The sequence below is a fragment of the Scyliorhinus torazame genome, chromosome 27 (assembly GCF_047496885.1).
Source record: "Scyliorhinus torazame isolate Kashiwa2021f chromosome 27, sScyTor2.1, whole genome shotgun sequence".
In the NCBI taxonomy this organism is placed as follows: domain Eukaryota; kingdom Metazoa; phylum Chordata; class Chondrichthyes; order Carcharhiniformes; family Scyliorhinidae; genus Scyliorhinus; species Scyliorhinus torazame.
This window is the reverse complement of record NC_092733.1, coordinates 37,770,941-37,797,332: the sequence shown is the minus strand read 5'-3', so window position 1 is coordinate 37,797,332 and position 26,392 is coordinate 37,770,941. Positions and strand designations below refer to the sequence as shown.

General features: G+C 51.8%; 1 protein-coding gene across 3 annotated transcripts in view; it reads right to left on the bottom strand.

Annotated features, from left to right (window-relative positions):
- Positions 1 to 1,241: 1,241 nt before the first annotated feature.
- LOC140403405 (CD209 antigen-like protein C) overlaps positions 1,242 to 26,392 on the bottom strand; it is an 82,393-nt gene continuing 57,242 nt past the window's right edge. For 2 of the 3 annotated variants that reach the window (XM_072491332.1, XM_072491333.1), the window contains 2 exons: positions 11,458 to 11,570; positions 1,242 to 1,811 (listed from right to left, as the gene is read on the bottom strand). In XM_072491332.1, the coding sequence (XP_072347433.1) occupies positions 1,685 to 1,811; positions 11,458 to 11,570 (240 nt within the window). In that variant the 3' untranslated portion in view covers positions 1,242 to 1,684. The remainder of the gene's footprint in view (positions 1,812 to 11,457; positions 11,571 to 26,392) is intronic. The other variant, XM_072491334.1, reaches the window with a different exon arrangement.

The window sequence follows — 26,392 nt, the reverse complement described above, 5'->3', positions numbered from 1 at the left end:
CCATGGAGTTGGCGACGTTGGCCACCAGCTCCACCCCTCTGATGAGGCAACATCTCAAAGTCAGCACACGGGACAGGGCGGCACGGCTGTGCTGCCGACACTTGCGTTCGGACCCTCTGGCCTCGGTGCTCCCAGAGGATGCACGCCAGGGGTATCAATGAGGTAAGCAGTTGGCTGCCTCCACCTCTGATGTGCATCATGGGGAGACACCTAGATGGAGCAGTAGAGCTAGGAAGGCAAAGCATGTTGAGGGCACCGGAGGAGGTGGGGAGGAGGAGCATGGGGGTTGGAAGGGGGCGACACCATCGGGAGAGAGGGAACTTGTGTTACACATTAAACACCCTTGTGCACAACCATTATGACTTATCACTTTCTTCCACAATGGGGCGGCATGGTGGCACAGTGGTTAGCACTGCTGCCTCACAGCTCCAGGGTCCCAGGTTCAATTCCCGCCTCAGGTGACTTTCTGTGTGGAGTTTGCACTTTCTCCCTGTGTCTGCGTGAGTTTCCTCCGGATTGTCCAGTTTCCTCCCACATTCCAAAGATGTGCAGAATAGGTGGATTAGCTATGCTGAATTTCTCCTTAAGTGTCCAAAGATTAGGTGGGGTTGCTGGGTTACAGGGATACAGTTGAGGCCTGGGCTTAAGTAGGGTGCTCTTTCCAAGGACCAGTGCAGACTTAATGGGCCGAACGGCCTTCTTCTGCACTGTAAATTCCATGACTCTATGACCTCCGATCCCTTGACCCATCCCTCCAGGCATCCCCCCCCCCCCCCCCCCCCCCCCATCCCCGTGGCACCCACCCACCCACCGGCCATGGACATGTCTCCGGAGCTGTGTCCCATCCCTTGTGTGTTCAGATATTGGCTACTACATATGTGGTGTTGCCTCCCGCAGTGTTCACGCACAGTGTCCAGGCATCAAGATGTGATTGGGATGCTAGGCAATGACTCCTACATGGCCTGCCTACCCACGGGAATCCACTTGGGATGTGTGAAGTGCTCACTTAACCACGATCACCACTTCCCTATTAGCAATAGCCTTCAGTCGCACGTCCAGAAGTCAGTGGGGGTTATGGGTGGTCAGTGGGACAGGCGGGCAGGGACAAGGGTTGCCCCCAGAATGGATAAACATGATCCAGCGGTTGGCATGGTGGTGGGGCGAGTGGTTGCCCCCCCGGCTGCCCCCCCCACCCTCACATGGCGGCCCACCCCTGCAGAGGGTCCCCCACCCCCAGCCGAGGCACTTGGGTGGCAGGTCCAGCAGCCCCTGGTTCTTTACTTGTGAGCAAAAGTTCCCAAAAGAAGCCTTTCTGCCAGGTTCACATTTTTCAAAAGGTGCACTAATCAGTGCCAGTGTGACCAATTGCTGGGGAGGCCGCTGAATGACAGGAGGCTGTTGAATATGGGGCGGCTCTTGTTAATTGTATGGAAATTGCGCTTAAGTGGTGATAATTGGTTTTGCACCACGCTAAGGCGTGATCCCGATTTTGCCGAGGGGAGCGGGCTGGATGCATCACAAATTGTTTGCCGCCTGGTGCGTTTTTGGCTTCTCCGGCTATTCACCGGCCTCGTTTCGCTTGAGCGAGATCGTAACGAGGACGGGGAATCGCGCCCAATGTAAATGGACATTTCAAAATAGATTTTTTTTTTTTCCACTGACTAGAAAATTAAAGAAACCAGGATTATGCAGATTTTTCACAGATTGACAAATGACCAAAACTGCAAGGCCAATCATGCCATTTTCCTTCAGCGAACATCGTGACACAATTTTCCTCTTTATCACCATTGGGCTGGGTGATATCCCAAAACCTGAATGAGAAAAGAGAAGAGAACAAAATGAATGGACTGTTGGACCCTAAATTTAGCTGAAGAATCTTCTCTAATGTACACAATTTTCCATTGAAAATTGATGTTTAAACATTTAACCTCCATAACAGTACAATAACAATTCAACAATTGGGATGGAAGTGTTTGTGTGTTTATAATTATTTGTAAGTTGCTGCCATTTTGTGAACTGACAGTAACATAAGGTTATTTACTTTTTCCTCTACTCATGAAATTCTATGAAACAGTTGGACACATTAGCCTGCAGAGTCAAGCTTCTTAATCACCAATTAACTGGATCTATGCATAAACTTAAGCTTATCATCATTCTTGCACTGCACGAATTATACTTGTTGAAGTGTGAAGCAATAAAAAATAAAGGCAATGACCTCAAATAGGCTCAGTTAGAAGTCTTACAACACCAGGTTAAAGTCCAACAGGTTTGTTTCGATGTCACTAGCTTTCGGAGCGCTGCTCCTTCCTCAGGTGAATGAAGAGGTCTGTTCCAGAAACACATATATAGACATATTCAAAGATGCCAGACAATTCTTGGAATGCGAGCATTAGCAGGTGATTAAATCTTTACAGATCCAGAGATGGGGTAACCCCAGGTTAAAGAGGTGCGAATTGCCTCAAACCAGGACAGTTGGTAGGATTTTGCAGGCCCGATGGTGGGGGATGAATGTAATGCGACATGAATCCCAGGTCCCGGTTGAGGCCGCACTCATGTGTGCGGAACTTGGCTATAAGCTAAATTTGATCATTTGGTGAATTCAGAATTATAAAGGTTCTCAGTAGTGAATGTGTTTCTTTTGTCTTCTGGATGTTGTTTGGGAAGTTATTAAGGATTACTTAGTGTTGTAGTCTTTGGGGGTTGTATTTGAATTGATGGTTGCTAAGATAGTCACTGCATGTTTTAAAAGGTTAACTTGAGTTCATAGAATAAACATTGTTTTGCTTTAAATAATACTTTTCCATTTCTGCTGTCCCACACCTGTAGAGTGGGCCGTGTGCTCCCCATACCACAATCTAGTAAGAGTTGTGGGTCATGTGAACTCCATGATGCACTTTGGGGTTCTCTAATCCCTGGCCCATAACACTCGGTACATGGCCGTCTTTGATCTCGCAAAGGTCTTTGTCTCTCAACCGTGAGGGATTGTAGAACATCCTCCTCAAATTCGGCTGCCCGGAGAAATTCGTCAGCATCCTCTGCCTGATCCACGGTGACATGCAAGCTGTGATCCTCACCAACGGAACCTTCACAGACCCAATATGTGTGCAAACTGGAGTCAAACAGGGCTGCACCATCACACCAACGCTCTTCTCCATCTCCCTCCTCAGCAACACTCCAGCCAGTCACCCTGAAGCTCCCCACTGGAGTGGAGCTAACCTACCGGACAAGCAGGAAACTGTTCAGCCTCCAGGCCAGAAACCAGGCCACCTCAACCTCTGTTCTCGAGCTGCAGCACGCAGACAATGTCTGTGTGTGCGCACATCCAGAGGCCGAGCGAGAGACCATCGTTACCGCATTCACCGAGGCACATGAGAGAATGGGCCTCAGACGAAACATCCAGAAAACAAAGGTTCTCTTCCAGCCCACTCCTGCGACTCAAAACTGCCCCCCAACCATCAAGGGTCCATGGTGAGCCCTTGGACAATGTGGATCATTTCCTATACCTAGGGAGCCTCTTTTCGGTGCGAGGAGACATTGACGATGAAATACAACATCGACTCCAATGCGCCAGGGCAGTCTTTGGACACTTAAGAACAGAGTATTTGAAGACCGAGATCTCAAATCCAGCACCAAGATCATGGTCTGCAGAGCAGTCATGGTCCCAGCCCTCCTGTGTGAAACATGGACAATGTACAGCAGACACCTCAATCCTTGGAGAGATATCACCAACGCTACCTCCACAAAATCCTGCCAACAGGAGAATAATAATCTTTATTGTCACAAGTAGGCTTACATTTACATTGCAATGAAGTTACTGTGAAAAGCCCCTCGGCGCCTGTTCGGATACACAGGTTATTTGGACATTCTAAATTCTCCCTCGAACAGCACGGTTTTTGGGACTGCGGGAGGAAACCGGAGCACTCGGAGGAAACCCACGCAGACACGGAGAGAACATGCAGACTCCGCACAGACAGTGACCCAGCCGGGAATTGAACTTGGGACCCTGGCGCTGTGAAGCCACAGTGCTAACCACTGTGCTACCGTGCTGCCTCAGCATACCAACGTGAGCATACTCTCCCAGACCAATATCTCCAGTATCCAGGCACTGGTCATGCTCAAGCTGATGGGCAGGCCACATTCCCTACATGCCCGACACAAGACTCCCTAAATAAGTGCTCTACTACAAGCTCTACAAAAGCAAGTGGTCACTGGGAGGGCAGAAGAAATGCCACAAGGACACTCTGAAAGCCTCCCTAAATAAATGCAGCATCCCCACCAGCTCCTGCGAATTGCTTGCCTTAAAATGCACAAGCTGGAGAAAAAAGCATCCACCAGTCTATTTCTCATCCAGCAGAGAGCAGCAGAGCAGAGCTGCTGATTGGCTGTTGCGGGGAAAATTTGCATCAGTGCATTGCGGCCACTGTAACCAGAACGTGTACCTGAGCAAGACACCCTCCATGTTCAAGTGAAGGCAAGCATCCAGCAGAGGGCAGCAGAGCGGAGCTGCTGATTGGCTGTTGTGGGAAAAATTTGAATCAGTACATTGTGGTCACTATCTAGAAGGTGGTTTGTGGACGAGCTGTTGTCAAGTGACAGCTAAACCCCAAACACTTCTTCAGTGTTTCCCTCCCTACCTCCTCCTCTAACCAAAAAAAAACAATCACTGTAAAGATCCCAGCCAAGTAAAGATCAAGAGGGAGACTCAAGGGCAGGTAGAAGTAGAAATAAGTTGAACCGTGACATCACCGCCTGCAGGTAAGTGATTGGCTGGTGGCTGGCAAGTAGTTTTTCTTTTCCCTGAGGTGTTCTTGTGCGGGGCGCAGTGGTTGCTGAGTGAGTGATTGCTGAGAATGGGAGTAAAAATTTTAAAAACTTATTGTTGGGAGTTTCCAGCTGAATCCAGTCGGAGTGAGGACAGAGTGACTGCTGGGTAAGTAGTAAAGATTTAAATTGGTTGCGCAGGCCCATAACAGCTGATTGCTGTTCTCGTGTGGGGTGCAGTGGTTGCTGGTTAAGTGTTTTATTTTTACCTGTGTTTAAGTTGGGCGGTTCCTAAAACTTAGACACTACACTTGTAGTGTCCCCCACCCTTCCACCCCCTCAAACCTCAGGGGTAGAGTGAATAACAGGTAAGCTCTTTCTTTTTTTTTCTTGTTTTATCTAGAGGGGATGGCAGGGACGGCAGTGCAATGTTCCTCCTGCAGAATGTTTGAGGTGAGGGACGCCGTCAGTGTCCCTGCTGATTTCACCTGTGGGAAGTGCACCCATCTCCAGCTCCTCAGAAACCGCGTTAGGGAACTGGAGCTGGATGAACTTCGGATCATTCGGGAGGCAGAGGTGGTCATAGATATTAGCTTCAGGGATGTAGTTACTCCGAAGAATCAAGATAGATGGGTGACGGTGAGAGGGGCTGGGAGGAAGCAGTCAGTGCAGGGATCCCCTGTGGTCGTACCCCTCAGTAACAAGTTTACCGCTTTGGATACTGTTGAGGGGGACGACCTACCAGGGGTAAGCCACGGTGAACGGATCTCCAGCACTGAGTCCGACCCTGTGGCTCAGAAGGGAAGGCGGGAGAGCAGGATAGCAATAGTTATTGGGGACTCGATAGTTAGAGGGACAGACAGACGGTTCTGTGGCAGCGAAAGAGACTCACGGATGGCATGTTGCCTCCCGGGTGCCTGGGTCCCTGACGTCGCGGAATCCTTAAGGGGGAGGGGGAACAGTCACAAGTCATGGTACACATCGGTCCCAATGATATAGGTAAGAGGAGGGACGGGGATTTAAAACAGGAATTTAGGGAGCTAGGGTGGAACCTGAGAGCCAGAACAAACCGTGTTGCCAACTCTCTTTTCACAGAACAAACCATGTTGCTGGTGCCACGTGCTAGCGAGATGAGGAACAGGGAGAGAGTGCAGTTAAACACGTGGCTGCAGGGATGGTGTAGGAGGGAGGGTTTCAGTTATGTGGATAAATGGAGCACATTCTGGGGAAGGTGGGACCTGTACAGACAGGACGGTTTGCACCTGAACCGGAGGGGCACCAATTATTTTTTGCTACGGCTCTTCGGAGGGGTTGAAACTAATTTGTCCGGGGGCTGGGAAAACGAGCTGTAGTCCAGAAGCCAGTGTTGAGAGTAGTGAGGTACTGAGGAGGGTATCAAGGTCGCAGGAGTGTACCGGCAGACAGAAAGGTGGGTTGAAGTGTGTCTCCCTCAATGCAAGGAGCATCCGGAATAAAGTAGGTGAACTTGGAGCGTGGATTGGTACTTGGGACTACGATGTTGTGGCCATTACAGAGACATGGTTAGAACAGGGACAGGAATGGTTGTTGGAAGTTCCGGGGTATAGATGTTTCAGTAAGAGTAGGGAAGGTGGTAAAAGAGGTGGAGGAGTAGCATTGTTAATCAAGGATAGTTAACAGCTGCAGAAAGGCAGTTCGAAGGGGATCTGCCTCCTGAGGTACTATGGGCCGAAGTTAGAAATAGAAAAGGAGCGGTCACATTGTTAGGAGTTTTCTATAGGCCCCCAAATAGTAATAGAGATGTGGAGGAAGAAATTGCAAAACAGATTATGGATAGGTGTGGAGGTCTCAGGGTAGTTGCCATGGGTGACTTTAACTTTCCAAATATTGATTGGACCTCTATAGGTCGAACCGTTCCGATGGGGCAGTTTTTGTCCAGTGTGTGTAGGAGGGTTTCCTGACACAATATATGGGGGGGGGCACATTGGATTTGGTACTGGGTAATGAACCGGGCCAAGTGTTAGATTTGTTTGTGGGAGAGCACTTTGGAGATAGTGACCACAATTCAGTGTCTTTCACTATTGCAATGGAGAGGGATAGGGCCATATGGCAGGGCAAGGTTTATAATTGGGGGAGGGGTAATTATAATGCGATTTGGCAAGAATTAGGGAGTGTAAGATGGAAACAGAAACTGTCAGGGAAAGGCACAAATGAAAAGTGGAGCTTGTTCAAGGAACAAATACTGCGTGTCCTTGATATGTATTTCCCAGTCAGGCAGGGAGGAAATGGCCGTGTGAGGGAACAATGGTTCACAAAAGAGGTTGAATGTCTTGTCAAGAGGAAAAAGGAAGAGTATGTAAGGATGAGAAAACAAGGTTCCGTTGGGTCGCTTGAGGGTTACAAGATAGCAAGGAATGAGCTAAAAAAAAAGGGCTTAGGAGAGCTAGGATGGTTAGGAAAACTAAGTTCTTGACGGGTCGGATCAAGGAAAACCGCAAGGGCTTTTTACTCTTATGTGATAAATAAAAGAATGACCAGGTTGAGGTTGGGGCTGGTCAAGGACAGTAGTGGGAACGTGTGCATGGAGTCAGAAGAAATCGGAGAAGCGTTGAATGAATACTTTTCTTCAGTGTTCACCAAGGAGAGGGGCCATGTTTTTGAGGATGAGAGTGTGATATAGGCGGGTAGGCTGGAGGAGGTAGATGTTCTGAGGAAGGGTGTATTAGCAATTTTGTAAAACCTTAGGGTCAACAAGTCCCCTGGGCCAGATGAGATATATCCAAGGATTCTTTGGGAGGCAAGAGATGAGACTGCAGAGCCTTTGGCTTTGACCTTTGGGCCCTCACTGTTCCCGGGCTAGTGCCAGAGGACTGGAGAGTGGTGAATGTTGTTCCTCTGTTCAAGAAAGGGAATAGGAATGACCCTGGTAATTATAGGCCAGTTAGTCTTACTTTGGTGGTCGGTAAGTTAATGGAAAAGGTCCTGAAGGATAGGATTTATGACCATTTGGGAAGATGCAGCAGAATCCGGGATAGTCAACATGGATTCGTGAAGGGTAAGTCTTGCCTCACAAATTTGATTGAATTCTTTGAGGAGGTAACAAAGTGTGTAGATAAAGGTAGAGCAGTTGATGTTGTATACATGGATTTTAGTAATGCGTTTGATAAGGTTCCCCATGGTCGGCTTATGAAGAAAGTAAGAAGGTGTGGGATAGAGTGAAATTTTGCCAATTGGATAAGTAACTGGCTATCACACAGAAGTCAGAGGGTGGTGGTGGATGGAAAATTTTCAGACTGGAGCCCAGTTACCAGCGGTGTACCACAGGGATCAGTGCTGGGTCCTCTGCTATTTGTGATTTTTATCAATGACTTGGAGGAAGGGGCTGAAGGGTGGGTCAGTAAATTTGCTGATGACACCAAGATTGGTGGAGTAGTGGATGAGGTGGAGGGCTGTTGCAGGCTGCAAAGAGACATTGATAGGATGCAGAGTTGGGTCGAAAAATGGCAGATGGAGTTTAACCCTGATAAGTGCGAGGTGATTCATTTTGCTAGGAAAAATTTGAATGCAGATTACAGGGTTAACGGCAGGGTTCTGAGGAATGTGGAGGGACAGCGAGATCTTGGGGTTCATGTCCACAGATCTCTGAAGGTTGCCACTCAAGTGGGTAGAGCCATGAAGAAGGCTAATTGTGTGTTAGTGTTTATTAACAGGGGCTTGAGTTTTAGAGCCGCGGGGTTATGCTGCAACTGTACATGACCCTGGTGAGACCACATTTGGATTATTGTGTGCAGTTCTGGTCACCTCATTATAGGAAGGATGTGGAAGCATTGGAAAGGGTGCAAAGGAGATTTACCAGGATGCTGCCTGGTTTGCAGGATAGGTCTTATGAGGAAAGGTAGAGGGAGCTAGGGCTTTTCTCTTTGGAGCAGAGGAGGATGAGGGGCGACTTAATAGAGGTTTATAAGATGATGAGGCGGATAGATAGAGTGGACGTTCAGAGACTATTTCCTCGGGTGGATGTAGCTGTTACAAGGGGGCATAACTATAAGATTCAGGGTGGGAGATATAGGAGGGATGTCCGAGGTAGGTTCTTTACTCAGAGAGTGGTTAGGGTGTGGAATGGACTGCCTGCTGTGATAGTGGAGTCGGACACTTTAGGAACTTTCAAGCGGTTATTGGATAGGCACATGGAGCACACCAGAATGACAGGGAGTTGGATAGCTTGATCTTGGTTTCGGACAATGCTCGGCACAACATCAAGGGTCGAAGAGCCTGTTCTGTGGTGTACTGTTCTATGTTCTCTGTTACATTCATCACACTGCACTCACACTTTCAGGGAATTATTGCAATGAAACAAATTCTGATTCTCATAGGGTATCTGCAGTTTCTGTAGATCGTGAATTGGGAGCCCAATCCACATCCTGCCTGATATTCATCACCATTGACATCAGCGGGAGAGAAAGTCAGGTATGCTGTACCTGATTTAACCCTCAGAGAATGTCCCAGGCACTGAAGGAGCTGCCTTTAGTTATTTCTGTATTTATAAAAAGCTGAGTTACCACCTGAAATCAATTTCAGATCCAATGTGCCAAGTGGACTTTTCTGTTACATAAACTTCAAAATAATATTTCTTTGAAGACATTCTCATCGTGATTTCAATTGTTTCAGATTTTGGGAAGGGAAGTGACCAATCCATGTTTTGTTCAGGATTACTAATAATATTGGAAGCTGTCTTTAACCTAATTGCTGAGCAATTGTTGGAATTAGGGCCAGGACTGTTTGTTCAGGTGACACATAGCACCTTATAGTGATTGGGAGTTCAAAAGGCTTGAGCCAATTAGCTTGCTTGTAACAGGTCGACTTATAAAAACATGAAGAGGAGAGGTAGGCACATTCCCATATAGGGTAGTGGTAGTGTAGCAAAAAACTGCCAGAGTATAATTGCCGCTGGTTATACAAAACACATGATATTCTGATCTGTTGAAATCCACAAAATTGAACATCAGATGGGTGTACAATGGGAGGCTGATGCCATTTCTCCTGTTTCATTTTCCTGTCCATGTTAAGATTTATCCCGAGAGAATCCAAGCAACCCTTTTCCACAGTGACACATCATCATTGAAAAACATGAATTGTAAAATGGTAGATTGCTCCTTGGCTATATCAAAGTTTTAGAAAAGTCACAATAACCATCTGAAGACATAAAGGAAATTTCACTCTTGCAGCTGTGAATTTGTTACACCAACAAACAGATAAGATCAAATGTTTCTTAACACTCACAGACTTTCCAAACCATAATTCTCCAAGTTTGAGTCTTCTGGATTGATGGTTTAGAAAATAATAAACCCCGCTTAGTCTGTAACTAAAGGCAGCTCCTTCAGTGCCTGGGACATTCTCTGAGGGTTAAATCAGTTAGCCTCTGAAACCAGATTAAACTGTAATTAAACTGCCCCCATTGAGTAGAAAGCAGGATGCTGCAATTTGTAGTGATTTCCAAGTGCAGTGGGGGAGATGGTGGTATAGTGATCATGTCACAGGACTAGTAATCCAGAGGTCCAGGGGTCATGGAATCAGATCCAACCACAGCAGCTGGTGGAGTTAAATTCAGTTAATAAATCTGGAATATAAAGCTAGTCTCAGTGATGACAATGAAAATATCATCCATTCTTCTGCTTCACTAATGCCGCTTTAGGGAACCAAATCTGCTGAGCGGACTAAATCTGCTCATCTGGCCTACATGTGACTCCAGACCTATAGCAATGTTGCTTAACTATTAACTACCCTCTAAAATGGTCCAGCAAACCACTCAGCTGTACCACATTGCTAAAGAAAAATAAAAAAAGGAATACAACCAGGTTGAAGACTTGGCATTGACCAAAACATTAGTAACAGTCAGCCCTGCAAAGTCCTCCTTACTGGCATCTAGGGACTTGTCACAATTGGGTGAGCTGAGCCACAGGCTAGCCAAGCCTGACACGGTCGTACTCAGTGAATGACTCTGAATACCTTTTACAGAGCTTTGACAAACATTCATCCAGACTCGAAACGTGAGCTCCCTTTTCTCTCCACAGATGCTGTCAGTCCTGCTGAGTTTGTCCAGTATTTTCTGTTTTTGTTACGACTCTGAATACCAGTGTACAAGGGGCTTCCACAGCATCAGAGCATAATTAAAACCAATCCTCCAGCACCTGCTCCGTAAAGGCTCTCTGTCATTATGGACGCCTGCTGAAAGCCCTTCTTTTCCTCCTGCCTCTTCTTGAAGCTTGTTGCGTTCTGTGTGACCTCTCCTTATTCTCAAAGTCATACTCAAAGCCAAGAGGAAGCCCTCCGAGAGCACCCCCTTTGGATTGAACTGGTTTGTGATCAAACCTTTAAATTGCCGAAAAACTACTTCAGCCAGATAACTTCCTCTGAAATATTCAAACTTTTAACAAGTATGGAAAAGCACCCAAAACTCGTAAAATTGTAACAACCCCCAAAATAAACATTGCAGCAATTAACCTGTAAATAGTTGATGCTCCCTTTTGGAATTTCAGGGGACATCATAGTGCCCAATAGAAAGTTGCTGCCAAGCTCCATTTGGTACCCTTTGTCTCTAAATCATTTCTCCTATTCAGTTAAATATCTGAAGTTGTAGCTCCAAAACAAATCCAGCTTTTTGTTCAATGCTCAATGCTTTAGGTATTGTCCAAAATGTGCAATTGAAACAGAACTCACTTTATAGAGGAAGTATAATCCGTTCCATCCACCCAGCGCCAGTCACCTTCAGAGATCGAATCACTGAGTCCAATCCAGTGATCTTTGCCATTCTGCCATCCTTTTACAAATGTCTGCCATGTAAATAAACGTGTAGTTACAATATATGGCACAACATAGATTGAGCAGCATATATTAGTGGCAAACTCCTTACGTTGGCATTCTTCTCTCGGAGGCCTTAACCAGTGTTTTTCAAACTTTTTTTCCGGGTCCCATTTTTACCAACCAGCCGACCGTCGGGACCCACGCCGGCCGACCTTCGCGACCCACGCCGGCCGACCGTCGGGACCCACGCCGGCCGACCTTCGCGTCCCACGCCGGCCAACCTTCGCGACCTACCATTTTCTCTTACCTTGTTTGCTGCCCACAAAATGGAGGAATCAAAATCGCGCCCAAAGCACATGATGTCGACGTTCGGGGCCTTCATGCAGGAAGATTACATGGATTTTTTTTTTAATCTTCTGCGTCTCCGATTGCGGAAATTTGAGGCCAGCAGCCAGCTTTTAACCTTTTGTTGTATTCCCAATTCTGGCCTCTTGTGCATTATTTACTTTGCTCCACAATTGGCGGCTGTACTGTCGGTTGCTAATGCCCTAAACTCTGGAAAGTCTTCCTTAAACCACTCGGCCTCTTTATCTCTCTCTCTCGTTCACTTCCTTTAAGCATCTCTGGCTCTCCCGATCTGCGGGCACGCAAGCGCAGTGCGGCCGCATTTCTTTTATATGGTTGCGGCCGGCATTGTTAAAAGCCATCTGGTGTGGCTGTTGCGCGCGAATTTGCACAATCGGGAGCACCGCGACGGACGACCCTCCCAACACCCCCCCCTGCAACCCACCAGCGGGTCGCGACCACGACTTTGAAAATGCCTGCCTTAACCCATTGATTTCAAACCAGCTTTCCTCCCGACTGAAATGTGAGATGAATGCAGTTTTCGACCAGGGGAATAGTGTAATAATGGTACTTGACTAAAAATCCAGAGTTCCAAAGAAGAGCCATATTGGGCTCAAAGCTCAATGTTACCTGCATTTATCCAACATTTCCTGTTTCTATTTCAGATTTCTAGCATCTGAAGTATTTTTAAATTTCTGGAATCAGGGGCGGGATTCTCCGGACCCGCCGGGTTGGAGAATTGCCGGGGGCTGGCGTGAATCCCGCCCCCGCCGGTTGCCGTATTCTCCGGCACCGGATATTCGGCGGGGGTGGGAATCGCGCCGCGCCGGTTGGCGGGCCCCCCCCCGGCGATTCCCCGGCCCGCGATGGGCCGAAGTCCCGCTGCTGGAATTGCCTGTCCCGCCGGCGAGAATCAAACCACCTCTCTTACCGGCGGGACAAGGTGGCGCGGGTGGACTCCGGGGTCCTGGGAGGGGCACGGGGCGATCTGGCCCCGGGGGGTGCCCCCACGGTGGCCTGGCCCGCGATCGGGGCCCACCGATCCGCGGGCGGACCTGTGCCGTGGGGGCACTCTTTTCCTTCCGCCTTCGCCATGGCCTCCACTATGGCGGAGGCGGAAGAGACCCCCTGCTCTGCGCATGCGCGGGGATCCCGTGAGCGGCCGCTGGCGCTCCCGCGCATGCGCGCACGGCAAAGTCAGTTTTGCGCCAGCTGGCGGGGCACCAAAGGCCTTTCCCGCCAGCTGGCGGGGCGGAAATCAGTCCGGCGCGGGCCTAGCCCCTCAAGGTGAGGGCTCGGCCCCTCAAGATGCGGAGGATTCCGCACCATTGGGCCGGCGTGATGCCGGACTGATTCGCGCCGTTTGTGGCGCCGGTCGGCGGACATCGCACGGATTGCGTAGAATCCCGCCCCAGGAGTCCCAGGCTAATGCTCAGGGGACATGGATCCAATCCCACCATAGCAGCTAGTGAAAAATAAATTCAATTAATTTAAAAATTCTGGAATATATATCCAGTTTCACTGATGTTGACCATGAAGCTACCATTGATTGTAAAAACCTATCTTGTTCACCAGTGCCCTTTTGGGGGAGGATATCTGCCGCCCTTACCTACATGTGTCTCCAGACCTACAGCAATGTGCTTGACTCTGAAATGGCCTACCAAGACACTGCAGCTGTATCAAACTGCTACAGAGAAGAAACAGCCCAGAATCAACCTCGTTACCAGAAATGTGAATGGCATGCCTTGCCCTGCCAACCCTACAACGTCCTTCTTACTAACAGTGATTCACCTGAGGAAGGAGCTGTTCTCCGAAAGCTAGTGATTTGAAACAAACTGTTGGACTTTAACCTGGTGTTGTAAGACTTCTCACCGTGCTCACCCCAGTCCAACGCCGGCATCTCCACATCATGACCTCTTACTAACATCAGGGGGCTCGTTCCAAAATTGGTAGAGCTGTCCACAAACTAGGCAAGCAACAACCTGATATAGTCACACTAACTAAAAAAAAAATGTATCTCCTTTTTCACATTTTATCCCAAATTTACACCCAACAATAAACAATAATCAGTAACGAATGTAACGTCAATCCCCATATCAATAACAACAATCCCATCCTCCCACCAAACCCCAGACATTAGCCTGCATGGTAACATAAACAAATGACAAAAAGGAATCAGGAATCACCCATAGTCACCATTAACATACACCGCCCCCTCCCCCAACCTTCCCAGCCCCCCCCCTAATGTTCGAAGTGATCCAAGCGTCAAGAATTCCAGCAGGTCCCCCCACTATGCAAGTGCACAGGGTGGAGAGGTTGATCTCCACCCTAACAGGGCAGCACGGTAGCATGGTGGATAGCACAATTGCTTCACAGCTCCAGGGTCCCAGGTTTGATTCCGGCTTGGGTCACTGTCTGTGCGGAGTCTGCACATCCACCCCGTGTGTACGTGGGTTTCCTCCGGGTGCTCCGGTTTCCTCTCACAGTCCAAAGATGCGCAGGTTAGGTGGATTGGCCATGATAAATTGCCCTTAGTGTCCAAAATTGCCCTTAGTGTTGGGTGGAGTTATTGGGTTATGGGGATAGAATGGAGGTGTGGGCTTGGCTAGGGTGCTCTTTCCAAGAGCCGGTGCAGACTCGATGGGCCGAATGGCCTCCTTCTGCATTGTAAATTCTAGTCTATGAACAGGATCCACCTTCGGGCGATCAATGAGGAGAAGGCGACAGCATCTGCCTCCGCGCCCGTTTCCAACCCCGGCTGGTCCGATACCCCGAATATGGCCTCCCGAGGGCCCGGGTCCAGTTTCACGTGCACCACTTTAGAGATTACCCTAAACACCTCCTTCCAGTAATCCTCCAGCTTTGGACAGGACCAAAACATGAATGTGGTTTGCGGGCCCCCCCCCCCCCCCCCCCCCCCCGCAACGTTCACACACATCTTCTACCCCCTCAAAGAGCCAGCTCATCCTCGCCCTTGTAAGGTGCGCTCTATACACCACCTTCAGCTGTATCAGCCCCAACCTCACACACGAGGTGGAGGCGTTCACCCTCCGGAGCACCTCACACCAGAACCCCTCCTCCATACCCACTCCCAACTCTTCCTCCCACTTTGCCTTGATCCCTTCTAGCGGCGCCTTCTCCTCCTCCAAAATAGCTTCGTAAACCGCCGACACTACCCCCTTCTCCAGTCGCCCTGTCGTCAGCACCTCCTCCAGCAATGTGGAGGCCGGCTCCCCCGGGAAGCTCTGTATCTCCTTTCTGGCAAAGTCTCAAACCTGCAGGTATCTAAATATTTCCCCCTGCTCCAGCCCAAACTTCGTTCCCATCTCCTTCAATCCCGCAAAACGACCCCCGAGAAACAAATCTTTTTGTGTCATAATACCTTTCTCCTCCTATCTCTGAAAATTTCCATCCCACTTCCCTGGCTTAAATCGATGGTTCCCCCGAATTGGAGTCACAGTCACTAATTGATGGACAAATCACTTTGATAAACGTGGAAATTTCAGATATGTTGTATTATTTGCATTTGGTGCAGTAAGCGTTGAAAGTTTGGGTTCCAGTATGACTGCTGCAGCAGTGTTTTTAAAAATACTGATTTGTAGGACAGCTAGGTTTTTGAGAGCCAGAGGTGCAATTGAAGCATCATAAATAATTGGGCGAATGGATTTCTGTTTATATTAAAAGGGTTCCCTGCAGAGTAGTTAATGAGAGACACCGTGTTCCATTAATAAGATGATGTAGAAAATGGGAAGAGCAAGGGATTGAAGAAATCAGGTGTTGAGTTTTAGTTTGTGGCTGGAAGGCAAGCTGAGAAGTTTCTGAAGAAATACAGCTGGTGCACAAAAATCTGGGAGCATGGTTTACACCATCACTCGAGCTCTATCACTCTTGCCTGATAGAGCTGGCAAGGCTGGGTCCACAGACAAGGCTGGGTCATAGATTATCATAGAATTTACAGTGCAGAAGGAGGCCATTCGGCCCATCGAGTCTGCACCGGCTCTTGGAAAGAGCACCCTACCCAAGGTCAACACCTCCACCCTATCCCCCTAACCCAGTAACCCCACCCAACGTTAAGGGCAATTTTGGACACTAAGGGCAATTTATCACGGCCAATCCACCTAACCTGCACATCTTTGGATTGTGGGAGGAAACCGGAGCACCCGGAGGAAACCCACACACACACGGGGAGGATGTGCAGACTCCGCACAGCCAGTGACCCAAGCCGGAATCGAACCTGGGACCTTGGAGCTGTGAAGCAATTGTGCTATCCACAATGCCACCATGCTGCCCACTATAATTTTAGATTACCCACTTCATTTTTTCCACTATTGGGCAATTTAGCGTGGCCAATCCACCTCCCCTGCACATTTTTGGGTTGTGGGGGTGAGACCCACGCAAACACGGGGAGAATGTGCAAACTCCACACGGACAGTGACCCAGAGCCGGGATCGAACCTGGGACCTCGGAGCCGTGAGACTGCAGTGCTACCACTGCACCACCGTCCACAGACATCGGGGTACCATCTTTAAAAGATTCCCAGATCCGTGTTTAAAATAAATATTCTCCCAACCCCCCATAGGCACAGAGGACCGCACCCACAAGCTTCGGGGCGACATGGCGACAAGAGTACATGGGGTACTGTTCCTTCATTGTACTGTCGTCAGGGCTCTCCCTTCTCCCCCACCCACCACAGCACATAAGGGGACTCCCAATGGAGAAGGGACACTCCCTGGCACTGTCCACTTCCCACTTCAGTGCCCATTTGCCATTCAACCCTGGGGTACTCCATGCACCCCCGGTGTGGTCACGTTTGAAAACCAATAGTGATTCGAGCCAATGTAAGGTCATGCTGCAGGGGGGGGTCTATCATGGGAGAACACAATGGCGTAAAGCCATTCAAATACATTTAAATTAGGCGTGAACCTGATAACGGCAAGGGCGAGGAATATCTGAAACTGGGAATATACCGCCGCAAGTCCCATTTTTGTTCCCTCAGGTGATTTAGCGGCCATAATGAGATTTGCGGCCGCAGTGAAAGGGGCCGCTAGTTGTTGCCCAAAATGTCTTTTCCCGCGGAAAAAATCAGGGCATGATCCGGACCGCAATTGTCCGGCACTATGAAAACGTTTCTTTCCTCTCGTGACAAATGCCGCACTTGCGGTGCAAAACATCTGGGGCGCGATTCTCCGACCCCCCACCGGGTCGGAAAATCGCCGGGGGCCGGCTTGAATCCCGCCCCCGCCGTCCGCCGAATTCTCCGAAGGGAGAAAAGTCGGCGGGGCGTCAATCGCGCCGAACGCCTCGGAGAATGGCAGGGGCGGGAGCGAGGCAATGGACTCCGGGGCTGCCGATATTCTCCCGTCCGGATGGGCCGAGCTCCCGGCGACGTGACCACGGGTCACGTCGGCGTAAATCAAAACGCCTTTATATCGACGTCAAACAGTGCTCATGGGTGATGCCGACCAGCGTGGACGTGGGTGACGGCCTGGGGGGGTTGGCCTCAGGAGAGGTGATGGCGAGGCCACAGTCTATGTGTGTGGGGGAGAGGTGTGTGTGTGCGGCGGGGGGGGCGGGGGGGTAGAGTGGGGTGGGCTTCGGGGGAGTGCCGGGAGGGGAGGTGAGTGCCGGGGATGGGAGGATGAGTGCCGGGCAGGGGGCCGGGGAGGGGGACGGGGACGGGGGGGGGGAATGGGGAGGGGGCCGGGGAGGGGGGGGGGGAGGTGCGTGCCGGGGAGGGGGCCGGGGAGTGGGACGGGGGTGGGGTGCGTGCCGGGGAGGGGGACAGGGGGGTGCGTGCCGGGGAGGGGGCCGGGGAGGGGGACGGGGAGGTGCGTGCCGGGGACGGGAGGATGACTGCCGGGCAGGGGGCCGGGGAGGGGGACGGGGGGGGGGGGGGGGGACGGGGGGGGGGAACGGGGAGGGGGCCGGGGAGGGGGACGGGGAGGTGCGTGCCGGGGAGGTGGCCGGGGAGTGGGACGGGGGTGGGGTGCGTGCCGGGGAGGGGGACAGGGGGGTGCGTGCCGGGGAGGGGGCCGGGGAGGGGGACGGGGAGGTGCGTGCCGGGGAGGGGGGGTGTGAGGGCAAGGGAGTTTGGCCAGGTGCCATCCTCCAACAGTGCCCATGCGGTCCATGCCATCTGGCTGCGGGGAGGGGGTATGGGGCAATGATGACATGTCGTCGCCCCCCCCCCCCCCCCCCCCCCCCAGCAGGCCGTCATGTTTTCCGATCATCCAGCGATACTATTGTCTATGTTGCCCTGGATGAGGAGGAGGAGGAGGAGCGTGCCAGAGAGGCGGCGCAAGCTGCCGCAGAGGGGCAGGCGGCAGCCGCCCAGGCTGGAGGGACACCCGCCCGACAGGACAAGGAGGGGGAGGAGGACGTCGCGGCGCCACGGCAACGGAGGCACCCGAGGAGACCCCGTGTGTGTACCGGCCCCGGCAGTCATACCAGGACCTCACGGACTGCGAATGCTCGAGGAGACTCCGGATGAGCTGGGAAACAGTGGAACACATCTGCCACCTGCTGGCACACCTGTCACCGCGTGGCACTGGCGGGGGACACCCTCTCCCCGTGTCCGTCAAGGTTACGGTGGCCCTGAACTTTTATGCCATGGGGTCATTCCAGGCGCCGAGTGGGGACCAGACCGGCATATCGCAGACATCGGTGCACCGGTGCATCCGGGCAGTGACAGACGCCCTATATGCCATGGCGCACCGCTACATCCGCTTCCCCGTGGACCGGGCCAGCCAAGATGCCCGGGCCGTGGGCTTCTCTGCCCTGGCCGGGTTCCCCATTGTCCAGGGGGCGATCGATGGGATGCACGTCGCCATGCGACCACCTGCAGATAACAGGGCATGTTCACCAATAGGAAGGGGACCTATTCCATGAACATACAAGTGGTCTGCGACCACCGCATGATAATCCTGCACGTCTGCGTCCATTACCCGGGCAGTGTACATGACTCATACGTGTTGTCGCGGTCATACATCACCGGCATGTACGAGGGATGCCATCCCCGGCTGAGGGGCTGGTTGCTGGGCGACAGGGGCTACTCATTGTGGTCGTGGCTGATGACGCCTATACGGAGGCCACGCAATGAGGCGGAGAACCGCTACAATGATGCCCATGCAGCGACAAGGGGAGTGATAGAGGTGATTTGGCGTGCTGAAGATGTGTTTCAGGTGCCTGGACCTCTCAGAGGGCGACCTCCAGTATCGGTCAGATAGGGTCGGCCGCATCATTGTGGTGTGCTGCGTCCTGCACAACATAGCCCAGCAGAGGGGCGATGTGCCGCAGGCAGAGGAGGGCGGAGTGGAGGAGCAGCAGGAAGAGGCGCAGTCCTCCCCAGATGAGGGGGATGGGGGCAATGGTCAGGGCAGACGGGCTAGACACGGGCGGGTGGCTGTCCACCGTTACCGGCTGGCCCAGCGGGCACGGGACAGGCTGATAGACGCCCGCTTCACTGACTAGATGGGCGTGGGAATCGGGTAGTATGGCCACAGACCGCACACCATGGCAACACCCGACCACCCTCACCCCCCCCCACCCATCCACCCACCCAGCACCCTCACACCCCCCCCAACCCCACCCACCCCACCCGCATGCACACCACCCCAACAGGCCGGGCTCACACAGTTGCCGGTGGACGCGTGTCTATTGCAGGCCATGGAGGATGATGACAACCCGCCCTTGAGTGAGCTCCTGGCTCTACATCGTTGGACTATGTCTGACCCATGGCCACAGTACCAACATCCACCCGGACCATCCCTGCATGCGGCTGTGACACTGCAGTGCACGGCCCCGTCCTCTGCTGGGGGGGATGGTGAGGGCGGCCCAGGGGGAAGGGGGCAGACTCACCTGGGGCTGAGGTAAGACCACCCCTCACACACACACTTGCGCTCAACGTACATGACACCCCCGCACGCTTTGGACAGAGCACAAAGGCAGCTTCTGTAGGTGTAACATTGACTTTAATAACCAAAGGAGTTCATTCACGTGCCCTAGCCCCTAAAACTTATCTGTGCCCTGCACCCGTGCCAACTCACTCAGTGTCTAATTGTTTGGCCTTACGGGCCCTTTGACTACGTCTAGGTGTTTCCCCAGATGGTACAGCAGAACTGGAGGTGGACTCCTGTGATTCCTGCCCTCTGACTCGGGATCCTATTGGCAGCCGTTTCCTGGGGCGTCCTGGCCTAGATGGGCCAGGCTGCGGCCCGGACGACTGGGATGGCGAGCTGCCAGCCTGTCCTGCCCATTGCCCACCCGATGCACCTGGGATGGAAGGGGGGGAGCCCGAGGTGTCGCGGTGTTCCGGGACCTCCCCTACAGGGGGACCCGGGACGGACCACAACACCTCCCCCTCCCTCGGGGTGCCTGATGGCCCCCGGGCCTCTACATGGGTGGGGGATGCGAACGGACTGGCCATCCGATGCCCCCCCCGATATCTGGCGCTGCCAGTCCTGGAGGCCCGTGCTGGTATCGACAGGGGTCTGCAGGTTTGCAGCCATGGAGCCCAGGGGATTGGCAAACCCTGTCTGTGACAGTGCGACGCCGGCTCGCACATGGCCACTGGCGCCGATGCCCTCAGCGATGGCCTGCTGAGACTGGGCCATGGCCTGCTGAGACTGGGCTATGGCCTGCTGAGACTGGGCCATGGACTGCTGAGACTGGGCCATGGCCTGCAGAGACTGGGCCATGGCCTGCAGAGACTGGGCCATGGCCTGCTGAGACTGGGCCATGGCCTGCTGAGACTGGGCTATGGCGTTGAGTGCCTCTGCGATCTGCCGCTGGCGCTGGCTCATGGCCTCCTGTGAGAGGGCAGCCATGTCCTGGGCCACAGACGCCGCCTGCACGGAAAGCCCCAGGCCTCGCAAACCGTTCCCCATGTCTGACACCATCGGACCCATTGCCTCCACCGCGGACGCCACCCATGCGGTGTCGACCTGGGTGGCACGCATGACCGGCACCACTCCCAGCTCCTGGACGCGGGTGGACTCCTCCACCTGCGACTGCAGCCGCCGCAAGCCGGCCGTCACCCTCTTCGCTCGTCTCCGGGTCGGTGGTTGCATCGGATCTATGTGTGGGTGTGGAAACTCCAGAAAACCGGGATCCATCTGGGCGGCAGATGTTCGCTTGGGCTGGGCTGCCCTCCGACCGCCCGGCCCCTCTGCTGCTCCTACCTCCACCTGCTGTACCGGGACGGCTGTGTTGTGCGCACCAGTGAGTGTACCAGACGCCTCATCACTAAAGTGCCCAAACGAGGGGAGTGTTTCTGCGATGGCGGAGGGTGTTGGTGACAGCAGTGGCGTTGTGTCGTGCACATCGTCCGACTCTGAGTCCTTGGTACTTTGGGGTGGCGGTTCGTCTCCACCCATCCACTCTGTGTCACTATCCTGTATTTCAGTTTCCTGGGTAGTGGTCTCCTGGGTAGGGGTCCCCTGGGTAGGGGTGTCCTGGGTAGGGGGGTCCTGGGTAGGGGGGTCCTGGGTAGGGGGGTCCTGGGTAGGGGGCTCCTGGGTAGAGGGGTCCTGGGTTGTGGTTGCGTGGCTCAGCTGCGACGGGGGCCTGTGGCTGCCCCCCTCGTCGCTGGGTGGCACACGTCTGCGTCGCCGCACCCGCATGAGACGAGGGCGTTGTCTCCCTGTTGCTCCAGGTCTCTCCATCTCCCATGGTCTGCGGGGGGCATCCTGCGGGCGTTGCGTGCCAGAGGGACCAGGTCTCTCCGTCTCAGCTTCAAACACTGAGGCACATCCGGGAGGGGGAGACTTATCTGGACACTGTGTTTCAGGCGGCCGTCACACCTGTCAGAGTAAGTAGTTTAAATCCTGCTAGTGGCCAGGGACAGCAGGGTGTGACTGCAAGTCAGGCAGGTAAAGGGAACCAGCAGTCAGGAACTCAGGAGCCTCAGCCCTTGACTCTGTCCAACAGGTATGAGGCACTTGCTCCCTGTGTGGATGGCGAACAGGGCTGCAGGAAGGATGAGTCAGCTGACCAAGGCACCATGGTTCAGCAGGCCATTCAAGGGGAGGGAGTAAATAGGCAAGTTGTAGTTGTAGGGGATTCTATTATCAGGGGGATAGATAGTATCCTTTGTGAGCAGGATAAAGAGTCCCGCATGGTATGTTGCCTGCCCGGTGCTAGGGTGCGGGACATCTCTGACCGGCTTGAAAGGATACTGGAGAGGGAGGGGGAGGATCCAGTTGTTGTGGTCCATGTCGGTACCAACAACATAGGCAAGTCTAGGAAAGAGGACCTGTTTAGAGATTATAAAGAGCTAGGATTCAAATTAAAAAACAGGTCCTCAAGGGTCATTATCTCCGGATTACTGCCCGAGCCATGTGCAAATTGGCATCGGGAGGCAAGAATAAGGGAAGTTAACACGTGGCTGAAAGAGTGGTGTGGGAAAGAGGGGTTCCTTTTCGTGGGACACTGGCATCAGTTTTGGGACAGGGGCGACCTATACCGTTGGGATGGTCTCCACCTGAACCGAGCTGGGACCAGTGTTCTGGCGAAAAGAGTAAATAGGGTGGTCAATAGGACTTTAAACTAAAGATTGGGGGGAAGGGAAAGTCAGGGAACCAAGAGGTGAAGTAATCAGTGGGAAGCGTAGCTGCTTAGGAATACAAAAAAGCACGAAAAGACAGAACTCAGGAGAGGTTACAATAGCCCCCATCCCACAAAATATGACACAGTGTATGGAAAGGCTCAGTAAACCAACGTCCACCACACTAAGAAAACAAAAAGGGACGGTCAATAGAGAATTAAAGGTGCTATATTTAAATGCGCGCAGTGTACGGAACAAGGTAGATGAGCTTGTGGCCCAGATTGTGACTGGCAGGTATGATGTGATAGGCATCACAGAGACGTGGTTGCAGGGGGTTCAGGACTGGCATTTAAACATCCAGGGATTCACAACCTATCGAAAAGACAGAGAGGTGGGCAGAGGGGGCGGGGTTGCCTTGTTAATTAGGAATGAAACTAAATCAATAGCATTAAACGACATAGGATCAGATGATGTGGAGTCTGTGTGGGTAGAGTTGAGGAACCACAAAGGCAAAAAAAACATAATGGGAGTTATGTACAGGCCTCCTAACAGTGGTCAGGACCAGGGGCACAAGATGCACCACGAAATAGAAAGTGCATGTCAGAAAGGTCACAGTGATCATGGGGGACTTTAATATGCAGGTGGACTGGGTAAATAATACTGCCAGTGGACCCAAGGAAAGGAAATACATTGAATGTTTACAGGAGGGCTTTTTGGAACAGCTTGCGATGGAGCCCACGAGGGGACAGGCCATTCTGGACTCAGTGTTATGTAATGAGCCAGACTTGATTAAAGATCTTAAAGTAAGGGAGCACTTAGGAGGCAGTGATCATAATATGGTAGAATTCAATCTCCAATTTGAAAGACAGAAGGTAGAATCAGATGTAAAGGTGTTACAGTAAATAAAGGTAACTACGGGGGCATGAGGGAGGAACTGACGAAAATCGACTGGGAGCAGAGCCTAGTGGGAAAGACAGTAGAACAGCAATGGCAGGAGTTTCTGGGAGTAATTGAGGACACAGTACTGAGGTTCGTCCCAAAGAAAAGAAAGGTTATCAGAGGGGGGGATTAGGCAGCCATGGCTGACAAAGGAAGTTAGGGAATGCATCAAAGCAAAAGAGAAAGCCTATAATGTGGCAAAGAGTAGTGGGAAGTCAGAAGATTGGGAAGGCTACAAAAACAAACAGAGGATAACAAAGAGAGAGATAAGGAAAGAGAGGATCAAATTTGAAGGTAGGCTAGCCAGTAACATTAGGAATGATAGTAAAAGTTTCTTTAAATACATTAAAAACAAACGGGAGGCAAAAGTTGACATGGGGCTGCTCCAAAATGACGCTGGTAATCTAGTGATGGGAGACAAGGAAATAGCTGAGGAACTGAATAAGTACTTTGCCTCAGTCTTCACAGTGGAAGACATGAGTAATATCCCAACAATTCCGGAGAGTCAGGGGACAGAGTTGAATATGGTAGCCATCAGAAAGGAGAAAGTGCTAGAGAAACTAAGAGGTCTAAAAATTGATAAATCTCCGGGCCCAGATGGGCTACATCCTAGAGTTCTAAAGGAGATAGCTGAAGAAATAGTGGTGGCGTTGGTGATGATGTTTCAAAAATCACTGGAGTCCGGGAAAGTCCCAGAGGATTGGAAAATCGCCTTTGTAACCCCCCTGTTCAAGAAGGGAACAAGGAAAAAGATGGAAAATTATAGGCCAATTAGCCTAACCTCGGTTGTTGGCTAGATTCTAGAATCCATTGTTAAGGATGAGATTTCTAAATTCTTGGAAGTGCAGGGTCGGATTAGGACAAGTCAGCATGGATTTAGTAAGGGGAGGTCTTGCCTGACAAACCTGTTAGAGTTCTAAGAAGAGATAACAAATAGGTTAGACCAAGGAGAGGCAATGGATGTTATCTATCTTGACTTCCAAAAGGCCTTTGATAAGGTGCCTCACGGGAGACTGCTGAGTAAAATAAGGGCCCATGGTATTCGAGGCAAGCTACTAACATGGATTGACGACTGGCTGTCAGGAAGAAGGTAGAGAGTTGGGATAAAAGGTTCTTTTTCGGAATGGCAACCGGTGACGAGTGGTGTCCCGCAGGGTTCAGTGTTGGGGCCACCGCTGTTCTCTTTATATATTAACAATCTAGATGACGGGACTGGGGGCATTCTGGCTAAGTTTGCCGATGATACAAAGATAGGTGGAGGGGCAGGTAGTATGGAGGAGGTGGGGAGGCTGCAGAAAGATTTAGACAGTTTAGGAGAGTGGTCCAAGAAATGGCTGATGAAATTCAACGTGGGCAAGTGCGAGGTCTTGCACTTTGGAAAAAAGAATAGAGGCGTGGACTATTTTCTAAACAGTGACAAAATTCATAATGCTGAAGTGCAAAGGGACTTGGGAGTCCTAGTCCAGGATTCTCGAAAGGTAAACTTGCAGGTTGAGTCCGTAATTAAGAAAGCAAATGCAATGTTGTCATTCATCTCAAGAGGCTTGGAATATAAAAGCAGGGATGTCCTTCTGAAGCTTTATAAAGCATTAGTTAGGCCCCATTTAGAATACTGTGAGCAATTTTGGGCCCCACACCTCAGGAAGGACATACTGGCACTGGATCGGGTCCAGCGGAGATTCACACAGTTGATCCCAGGAATGGTAGGCCTAACATACGATGAACGTCTGAGGATCCTGGGATTATATTCATTGGAGTTTAGGAGGTTGAGGGGAGATCTAATAGAAACTTACAAGATAATGAATGGCTTAGATAGGGTGGATGTAGGGAAGTTGTTTCCATTAGCAGGGGAGACTAGGACCCGGGGGCACAGCCTTAGAATAAAAGGGAGTCACTTTAGAACAGAGATGAGGAGAAATTTCTTCAGCCAGAGAGTGGTGGGTCTGTGGAATTCATTGCCACAGAGGGCGGTGGAGGCCGGGACGTTGAGTGTCTTTAAGACAGAAGTTGATAAATTCTTGATTTCTCGAGGAATTAAGGGCTATGGAGAGAGAGCGGGTAAATGGAGTTGAAATCAGCCATGATTGAATGGTGGAGTGGACTCGATGGGCCGAATGGCCTTACTTCCACTCCTATGTCTTATGGTCTTATGGTCTCCCGTGGTCTCCGAGGGGCATCCTCCAGGCGGTCTGCATCTGCGGGGATGGGTGCCTCGACGTTTGCTCCTGCGACACACAATGTTGCATGCATGGTTGGACACGCAGGCAGTGATCAGGTGATATGGGTAGGGGGGGATATGGGGGAGGGGGGATATGGGGAGGGGGATATGGGGATGGGGTATATGGGGGAGGGGGGTTATGGGGACAGGCTGTTGGTGGCTCACTTGCTGGTGGGCCCCCGACCTCAGCATCGGCAACCGCCTGGTCCTCAGGTCCGCCAGCCAGTTCCAGGCCCCTTTCCTCCTGTTCGGTCAGTGGCCTCTCATCAGCTGGGCCTCCTCCAGTCCTCACATGCTCCCTGGTGTTGTGTGCGCGCTTCTTCTGTGGGGGGGGGGGGGGGGGGGGGGTGGCAGTGGTAAAAGGCAATAGTGTTAGACAGGTATATGAATGCACGCCATCGGTTGCGTGTGTATTGCAGAGGTTAAGGTTAGGGCTGGATTCACTTGTGGCGATATGGGGGAGAGGGGTTTTGGGCGGTATGGGGGAGGGGGAGAAGGGGGATATGGGGGAGGGAGGATATGGGGGAGAGGGGATATGGGGATATGGGGAGGGGGATATGGGGGATCTGGGGAGGGGAGATATGGGGGAGGGGGATATGGGGGAGGGGGATATGTGGGGGGATTTGGGGGAGGGGGTATATGGGGGAGGGGGGATATGTGGGAGGATTTGGGGAAGGGGGGATATGGGGGAGGGGGGATATGGATATCGGGCAGTGGGGGGTGCTCACCCTGCCTGCTCTGACGAGGTCGTTCACCTTCTTGTGGCACTGGGTGCCTGTCCGTGGTGTCAGAGCCACAGCGCTGAC